This window comes from Poecilia latipinna, unplaced genomic scaffold (assembly GCF_001443285.1).
Source record: "Poecilia latipinna isolate Pla-1442-1.1 unplaced genomic scaffold, P_latipinna-1.0 Scaffold932, whole genome shotgun sequence".
NCBI lineage: Eukaryota > Metazoa > Chordata > Actinopteri > Cyprinodontiformes > Poeciliidae > Poecilia > Poecilia latipinna.
The window spans coordinates 127,572-136,679 of NW_015113548.1; the positions used below are offsets into that span (position 1 = coordinate 127,572).

General features: G+C 38.1%; 1 protein-coding gene across 4 annotated transcripts; it reads left to right on the forward strand.

Moving 5' to 3' along the window:
• Nucleotides 1-1,749: 1,749 nt before the first annotated feature.
• LOC106957751 (ubinuclein-1-like) lies at nucleotides 1,750-8,951 on the forward strand. 4 transcript variants are annotated; one of them, XM_015049200.1, is made up of 14 exons: nucleotides 1,750-2,080; nucleotides 3,510-3,605; nucleotides 3,674-3,769; nucleotides 4,064-4,195; nucleotides 5,092-5,171; nucleotides 5,246-5,858; nucleotides 6,248-6,318; nucleotides 6,778-6,907; nucleotides 6,987-7,111; nucleotides 7,619-7,702; nucleotides 7,775-7,918; nucleotides 7,981-8,031; nucleotides 8,118-8,556; nucleotides 8,607-8,951. In XM_015049200.1, the coding sequence occupies exons 1-13, from the start codon at nucleotides 1,850-1,852 to the stop codon at nucleotides 8,515-8,517; spliced, it is 2,253 nt and encodes a 750-aa protein (XP_014904686.1). In that variant the 5' UTR covers nucleotides 1,750-1,849; the 3' UTR covers nucleotides 8,518-8,556; nucleotides 8,607-8,951. The 4 variants fall into 4 exon arrangements, with proteins under 4 accessions (XP_014904686.1, XP_014904685.1, XP_014904688.1 ...); XM_015049199.1 differs by having other exon boundaries at nucleotides 8,118-8,951; XM_015049202.1 differs by having other exon boundaries at nucleotides 5,116-5,171; nucleotides 8,118-8,951.
• Nucleotides 8,952-9,108: the final 157 nt, after the last annotated feature.

The window sequence follows — 9,108 nt, forward strand, 5'->3', positions numbered from 1 at the left end:
TTTTTTTTTTTTTCGTTTGAACAAACTTTATGGCCCCAGTCTATCTCCATACATGAGCTTTCAAGTTGAAACTATGTTGTAAAATGTTCAGCAATATGTGTTTGATCCTGAGGTTAACCTTTACGACCCCAAAACTACTAATTCTGAAGCTAAAGTTAATGGTGACAGTGATTGTCTGTATATTCCTGTTTCAGTTTTTACATCTGGCTTGTAAAAACTGAATATTCCTTGCATTTTCACCTTTAGCAATAGAAGTAAGTCCTAAATAGCTATGTGATTGACCAATTCACAATCACTCAATGCTGAAGTGATTGTGATTTGACAGAAAGTCAAATCAAACTTTGACTTTCTGTCAAAGTTTGATTTGACAGAAAGACAAATCAAACTTTGTCTTTCTGTCTGCTGAGTGATGGGATGTTTGCCTTACGTCTTCTTTCTGGTGTTGACTGAAATGAAGGCCGCTGCTGGACTTTTAGTTTGTGAGCAGAAGTCGTCTTTGATGCAGAACACCTGCATGAAACAATACTGGATCTAAAAAAAATCTTAATTGAAAATGTCAATTAAGAGAAAGTCAGCACGTTCTCATATCAGCTTTGTAAAACAAAGGAAAGAACAAGAGGATATTTGTTTTTAAATACATTTGATGAGTTGCCTTGCGTAGAAGTTAATTTTAAGAAATGTTTTTTTTTATATCAAATAAATAGTATTCTTGGATTAATGTTCCATGAAACTCTAGGAGTTTATATGTCGGGGGGTTGGGAGGAAATAAATGAACGGGAAATCTTTGCCATCACTCAGCTGCACTTGCTCTTAAAGATCTGTAGCACCCTCTTGTGGTTATTAATGTGTATTGCCCTCGGTCATCAAAATTTCAACTGTGAAACAGAAGATATTCTTTTCTTCGAGTATCAGATCTGATAAAATCGACTACTATAAAAAATATTTTCTTTGTAACTTGGATAAAAAAATTTTTTTGCTTAGATTCCATATAATGATTTAAAGTGTTTATTCCAGCTTCATCATTGTATAGCTTAAAAAAACAAAAACTGTGTTAAGCACATCTTGACTTTTTTAATTAATGTAAAAAATAAAATAAAATAAATAATTTAACATGCATTTTCTCTTCATTACACTGGTATTTGTCAATAGACTGTCTTGTACCTTTTTTAAAATACTTTTAATAATCTTGTGTAACATGATAATTTTCTTTCATTAACTACTTGTAAGGCATCCATCCATCCATCCATCCATCCATCCATCCATCCATCCATCCATCCATTTTCTTACACCCTTGTCCGTATGGGGTCAGGAGAGGTCCTGGTGCCTATCTCCAGGGAGACATTTCGGGCAAGAGGCGGGTCGCCAGTCCATCGTAGACCTGTAAGGCATATTCATCAATATAAACATAGCCTATGAATTCTGACCCTATTTCTTGAAAAATGTATTGGTATAATAATAATAATAATAATAATAATAAATAAATAATTTATTGAGTTAAATAGCCTTTACAAAACAGCCAACCAGACAGCTGACGTGCTTTACAAAAATAACTTAAAAAACAAACTAAAGCAAAACAGATATTGAAAACAGATAGAATTAGAAATCTGGAGTAAATTCCTAACTGCATAATAAGGAAACGAATATAAACAAATGAGTCCACAGTAGTAAAGTAAAGACAGAAAAACAAATTCATACACTGGCATATCACTACATCATTGGCTCGAAGTGAGGCTGAGCGCGTGCCCAGAAGCAGACGCACACACCTGCTTCCGCTTGGTGTTAATTGGACTCTTCCAGGAGGAAGACCGTTCAAATTAAAACACACTCTGCCGTCTGTGCGTCTCAGATAATGGCCGAGTCTCGGAGAGTCCCGCTCACCACTCTGAGCTGTGGCGTCGGTTCATTTGGTTCTGAAGCACGGGGTTCCGCCCAGCAGGGTTCCCCTGTTGTTCCACAGGACACCAGAACCAGCTCAGCCCCGCCATCTGGCACCGAAACTGTTCGGCTGGTTCTCACTTTGTTTGAGCCCGACAAGAGGAGCTTTCCAGAGTTTAACTACTGTGAGCTGATTGAGAACGAGGTGGGCTCACATCCTGTTTTAACAACGAGATGTGTTCTTAATTAACTGAATGTTTCTAAATTAATCTTTGTTGTACTGAATTGGACCGTGTTACTGACTTTTTGAAGGAATAAGGCCGCATTTGCCGCATTCAGCTCGCACGTTCTTGTGAAAATTCACCATAGTAACCAATACTAAATACTTTGTTTTAGCATCCGTGAGTCCATTTCTTAACGTCAGCCTGCGCGTGACCCGGGGAAAATTGATAACGGGCTGGTATGGGAGAATTGGATAGAATATACTTTTTTGATTCCCGAGGGGAAATTGATTATTTATTGACAAGCTACTCCAAAGCGTTAAATATTAAATAAGCAACATAAAATTAATATTTTTTCAATTATATAAATTGTATAAGTGTGATATTGTAAGGTATTTATAACCTAAATATTTAAAATATGTTTTAAACTTGTATTTTTAAGAAAAAATTAATTATTAAACAGAGCAAGTGCTGTCGTTGTAAATTATGAAAAGAATGGCATTATATGGCCTATTGCCTGTATGGAGGGCAAACCATGCCCAACCACAAAAATATAAACACTTTGTTTTAAGAGTATGATGAATTATGGCAAAAAGTTGTTTCTTTTTAATGGCAAACTTTTTAAGTGGCCATTGCAAACTCCACATTCAGATTTACCAACAATGTAGTCAAACATTTTTTCCATAAAGATATTTTATTAAAATCCTATATATATTGCTATAATTAATACGTGAAGTACTATTTTTGAGTCTTTTTGGCAATGCACATCACTGCATACAGACAAAATTCCTCAAACACTGCACTATTGTAAAATTATTCTAGGTAAGGTAATTTTATTTATATAGCATGTTTTCAGCAACAAGACAATTCAATGTGCTTTACATGAAATGGAGGGAAATGCAATCAAAACAAACCAAAGGAGAAAAAAAGAAGAAAAAGTATTAAACTACGTATTGGTTCCCCATGTTTAAGAATAAATGGTCTGTAATTTATGAACTGGTAAAGTCAAATATAGCCTATTTCAACAACATAGCTTATTTCAACATGGCCTTTTACAACCACGTGTATCTGAATTTGAATTATCTGATTACAATTTCATTATTTGCCAAGTGAAGCAAAGTATTTAACTTACTAAAACTTTAAAGCCTTAAGTTTTAGTAAATATTCAAAAGCCTCTCTGTAGCATTTAACGAGTTTTTGTTCTGCAAGATTTTTCTCAACAGTCAGTTGACCTTTACAATTTACTAGAACAAAGACATAGAGCTCCAGATAACCTTCAGATGGTTGCTTATTTTATGAAATTGATGTCCATCACTGTCTAATGTTGAAAAGCTGCAAATGTGAAGTTTAACTCGGTGTAGCTGAAAGCAGACTTTTTCCTCTTTGTTTTGATGTTATGATTAATATTGTCAGTTACAGCAAACAGACGACGTCCCACTGAGCCGACTGGAAGAACGACAAGAACATGAAGAAGCTGCTGCTGTCGCGAGAAAGTCAGAAGAAAAAAGTGTGGGTATCGATGGCTGACGTTTTTTTATTATTTTAAAACTGAGCTGCTTATGACTTGGGCGTTGCAGGGAGGCAAACATAAGAAGAAAGATCGCATTGAGGATCTGGTTGACATTGGATATGGATATGATGAGGAGGATTCTTTCATTGACAACTCTGAGGCAGTGAGTCTGTTTTCACTATAGCTTGTTGTTTGTTGTTTGTTTTTTTTTTTTTTGCATTTCTCCCATCCTGAGTCCAGAATAGCACAATTTGTGAGAAGTCTGGTACATTTAAGTTGAGGCTATTTAATAGACTTTAGGCGTTCTACCAATAACTCTAATCCATAGACAGTGCAGAAAACTGTCACTGAGGATCTTTGTTGTTGTTTCAGCTCCTCACCTAATTTTCCTCACTGTGCACATAAAAACACAATGGCATGTGTTTTTATGTACATTTCCTTTTTGATTCCGGCCCAGTACGACGAGTTTGTGCCGTCCACCCTTACCACTAAATTTGGTGGATTCTATGTGAATTCGGGTGTACTGCATTTTCGTCAGGCCACTGACATAGACGACTCAACAGATGAGGGAATATTTCAACCAACTAAAGTAAGTGCTGTTTGTTTTTATTTTTTTTTTTTTTTTTTTTTGAATTGCAGTTTTCCAAGCTCCAGTTTCTATAAAGTTTTGATGGAGATTCTAATTGAGATTTTTCTTTATGTGTGGACTTCCATTAGGGTGCAGATGTGGTAACTTTAATATGAAGACAAAATGACTATAAAATTATCAGATTTTAAGCTGATTTTTATTCCCCCCCCCCCTCATCTTGTATAGCACTTCTCATGACTACCATTACCTAAATTTAACTACTTGGAGTTCCTTCCTGAAATAATGTTGCTGCTTAACTTCATGACAAGATTTCCAACTTCAGTTTAGAAAAAGCGTGTTCAGTTCTGTTGAAGGTTCAGTGTTGTGCATATTCCAGGCAACACTCCAGGAATGGTTTTTGATGAGGGTGATGACTTTATAACATGATGTAAAGCTCAGTTATTTTTATGCAATACTGATCCTTTTAAATACGCCAACTTATATGTTTTGCTGAGGTTTCCTGTTGTCAGCTGGAAGTCTAGCACTTCTTTTTTTTTTCTTTTTTTTGTGCCAATTGTCTCATCCAATAGGTCTTATCTCTTTTGTGTCACCGCGCTGACTTTATTTTTATGCATTTCAGTTATACTAAAAGTACCAACTTTGATCGTGCATTAAGAGGAGAGGCGTTTGTGTGAACTAGTAGCCTTTAGGTATGGTGTTAGATTTTTGTTGAGTTTTGAATCATCTGGCCACTGGGGACAGTCAGCCTAAAAATTTCACCATCTAATCTTGAATTCTGGGGGAAAAATAGAAAATTCGGTGCAGTTTTGTACAAGATTTGATTTCCAAACTCTCTTCACCATCTTGCAATTTTGAGCTCTGTTTTGTGTGTATATATTAATGCTGTACATCATCAGAAACGTAAACTTGACATTGAGCAGAATCCAAAGAAACGGGGTAAGGCACTTGGTGCAATGAAGACCAACACAAATTTAAGGTACGCTTGACCAGAGTCGATAAACTCCTGTCTGAAATTTGAAAGCTTTTGACCTTTTACTCATGACTTTGTAGCACTAAGTCCAAACTGGGGGTGGATGAAGGAAAACTCAAAAAGAAGAAAAAGGCCAAGACGTTGAGCGTCACCAGCATGCTGAAGAAGTTTCAGCGAGAGAAGGAAAGGGAGCGGAAAAAACGGGGGAAGGCACACCAGACGACGACGACGACGACGACGGCGGCTGCGGCTGTAACAGAGCCAGCGACCCCGGCCTCCACGTTCCCACCAGATGGAGCTGGGGGAGGCGGCTCCACTCTAACGGACCCTCTCCTCAGTTTGATCGGCTCCACCAATGATCACGCTCTGATCCAAGCGGCCAGCACGGTGGATTTTGACATAGATTTGGACTCCTTGTTGGAGGCTAGCGAAGAGTCTCTGTCGCCAAAATCTCTTCCCCAAACAGCTGCTGAAGCACAACTTAACATCAGATCAGATGATCAGATCCAGCAGAACGCTCAGACTGAAGGTGAATCGCAACTTTTAACCACAAAGACCAGCTTGCTCCTGACGCATCAGTCAGAGCAACTTCAGCTCCAGGCTGAACCCGGTCCTGTGGTTCTGACTCAGAGTGCCCCGCTGCCTGAGGGACTTCCCCCAGAACTGGAGGACAGCATTAGGAACCTGGTGACAGTAAGATGTGTGAATTTTTTTTTTTTAGGGGGAACCAATTCATAAGTATCTTTTAAGCAAGATGTATTAGCTTGTTTTTAAGTGAATTTTGTTGCAAAATTACTAGTTCCACCGGCAGATTATTCCACTTATAACAAAACATTTTCCCATGTAGCAAGGGAAATCTTTTTTCAATGATATTAAAGAACTGAATTTAAAAAAGCCCTCATTTCTTGCTAAAAAGTTACTTGTAAGTTAGTTTATCTCAAGTGTACCAAGAGGTTAACTTTTCTTGGTACACTTGGTAACAGCTTCGTTTTCCTGTGTCACTGTTTGTGTGCATCACTGGAACCTTTTTGAATGAAAAGATGTGTATTAGACCCACGTATTTTTTTTTTTTTTTTTTTTAGGCCTCCAAGACATCGGAGGGGGAATCAAAACTCAAGTTCTTCAGTCCTGATATCAACTCAATTTTGCTCAAGTAAATTAATCCAAAACATGCGCAATTTCAAATTGTCTTGTACTTGCATTTTTAAAAAATATATACTTGAAACTATAAAATGCCAAGGAATCATTACTGTTGTTGTAGTTTTACTTAATACCTATTCTTTTTTCGTTTTTTTCCCGGTGAAATAACATAAGCAAGGTAAAATAGGGAAATTTCACAAGCCAAAGTAACCTAATTATAGAAGCTATTAAGCTGAACAATCGGTCTTACTATTCAACCTCACTGTTGGAGCTGATCCTGCTTTCATTCTTAGAAGCTAAATATAATTAGACATTTACAAAATGCAGCACACTTAAAATAAGCTGCTAATACACTGTCAAACATAAAGTTTGGCAGATTTAAGTGCATATCTCCAACTTGAATGCTTAACATTTGGTGTGTCTATATTAGTTTGTATTGAGTGTGGCGTTCTCCTCCTGTTTCTTGCTCCAGTATTGAGCTGCAGTGTCAGGAGCAGAGCAGCCAGCTTCGCTCCAAGGTCTACAAGCACCTGTCCTCCTTCATGCCCTGCAGTAAAGATACTCTGATGAAACGAGTCAAGAAACTGCTGATCACACATGAAGTGAGTGTGTTTTAGGAATTTAAATATTTATTTATAAGTAGTGTAGGACTTCTGTTTTTAACCCTGTCTAACTTTTAAGGAGGAAACTCCTGGTGCAGAAGATCAACTGCAGCAACTTAAAGAGGCCATCGACAGGTCAATGCCAGAGCAGGTGGCTTGTTTCCAGGAAAGTTGCCAAGCCTATGAGAAAGCAAAGACTTCAAAGTAAGTTAAGTATTTTATGAGTTGCCAGCACTGTTAAAGTATTGTACTCATATAAAGTTGGGAATGTTAATCTTTTGGAGGACATTTCATAATAAACTGAAATCTGGTATCGCTAGAGATATCCTGATCAGCTACAAAGTCCAGAATACATCCACCATGTCCATCAGACTGACATGGGGAAAGGTACACTTTCCATAAATTTCACCAAAAAGCTAAATATTAGCTTTTTGAGTCGTGCAAGTAAACTGTCAAAATCAAGTTTTCACCAAAATGCATTATTTTAGCTGATTTCAGTTTCTACTGCTTGACAAATGTTGACATTTTGGTAGCAGAGTCAAAATCCCATTGGCCTTCCTTAGCGCCAAACTAATGCTGCACACAGAATGTAAGAGTAATCAGAAGACTGATTTTAAATAAACTTTCCAAACTTTGAAAAACTATATACACCATGTTGTGTATGTATATAACTGGAGGCTGAGCATATCCGTCTTTCCAAATCTGTCTCAGGGAAACGGAGGAGGACAGGGTGGTGGAGAAAAGTGCCAGAAAAGCTGTTCCAAAGAAGTTATTCAAATGGAATCAGGAGATCAGGTGGACTGCTGCACAGATCATCTGAGGAGAAATGTGGACGATTCTTGTAACGCTTGTTTTCATAACATGCAGAGATTGCTTGGGTCTCTTATTGAAGGAGAAAATGGCAACATGTCAAAAGGAGGGGAAAGAAGGGCAAGAGCTTGAAGAGTACATGAAGACTGTGCTTGACAATGAAGTGAAACCTCTTTGGCCTAAAGGATGGATGCAGTCCAGGTCTGTTGCAATTTTAAAACCTGCCATATTGATGAGAGATTTTTACCTCATTGTTATTTCAGGGTGCTGATGAGGGAGAGCAGGAAGCTGTCGGGCCTCTTTGCTTCGCTCCTGTAAGAAAGTCCAGCAAACTCTTTGGATTGCGTTTGAAATCATTTTAGATTGTTTTTAAATGATGTGCATGTTCTCATATGTTCAGAGTAAACAAGGCCAAGAGCTGTCAAACTGAGAAGCGTCCAGACAGGTGCAGAAGCAATCAGGGGACTGAAGAATTGAAGGTGGAGTCCGGCGTCTCTGTCTCCTTCTCTCCTCCAAAGGCAGACGGACTTCCAGAGACTCCCGGATGTTCCCTCCTGGATATCCTCGCCGACCAGGCACTGGCTTGTGAGCAGCCCCTTGCTCTCTCCAGGGACTACTTGGCGACAGCGGTGTTCAAGCCCTGGAATGTGGGGACGGACAACAGAAGTCCTCCTCTTCCTCCTCCACCACCTCACTCAAGCCCAATCAATTTCCCTGAGAGTCAGGTTGTTTTGCCTCATCTGTTGCAGGTTGGAGATATCAAATCTTTTGGAGTCTCTCAACTTAGAAACGGACAGTAAATTTAACCTTTATGCTAACTTGTATTGCCTGAACCTCTTGCTAAACTGGTTATTCCTGAGGGTTTACAGTAGCTCAGTTGGTTCTGATAAATATTGAAAGATTACCGTTACATTTCTGAATTGGACATTGTGAGAAACGTGACTCTTGTCTTCAGTGCTGTCGGATTGTAATTCACCTTATTAAAAGTAAATAAAGCTGTAAATGAGACATTTGAAAGACTCAAGAGCTGAAACCTGTTGCAGAGCAACATCAGAATATTGAATGATGTTCTGTGTACGCAGTGTTCCCTCATCTTAATGTAATCATGATGTGGTGGAAATGGCAATAGAATCGACCTTCGATTAACTTTGAAGAGATGAACAAACTTCAATAGGTGCAGGGTTTTACTCGACTTTTCTGGCTTCCGTTAGCTGTATTTTCATTAAACGTGTGCCCAAAACGTTATTCATTCTTTATTTTTTTTATTTATTCTTTTTCCCATTGAAAAAGAAATGCAGTTAAAATCAGACAGGAATAAGTTTCTACTTGTGAAAAGTCATTAAAAAACACATGCTGTGCCATCATCCTCAAACTGCTGTTTTTGTAGTTTG

Excerpts from the sequence above, each read along its gene's own strand:
- LOC106957751 (XM_015049199.1), top strand. The coding sequence starts at position 1,850 with ATGGCCGAGTCTCGGAGAGTCCCGCTCACCACTCTGAGCTGTGGCGTC. Across the intron at positions 6,319-6,777 it reads ATCAACTCAATTTTGCTCAA|TATTGAGCTGCAGTGTCAGG; the intron begins GTAAATTAATCC and ends TTCTTGCTCCAG. Across the intron at positions 7,919-7,980 it reads AAAGGATGGATGCAGTCCAG|GGTGCTGATGAGGGAGAGCA; the intron begins GTCTGTTGCAAT and ends TTGTTATTTCAG.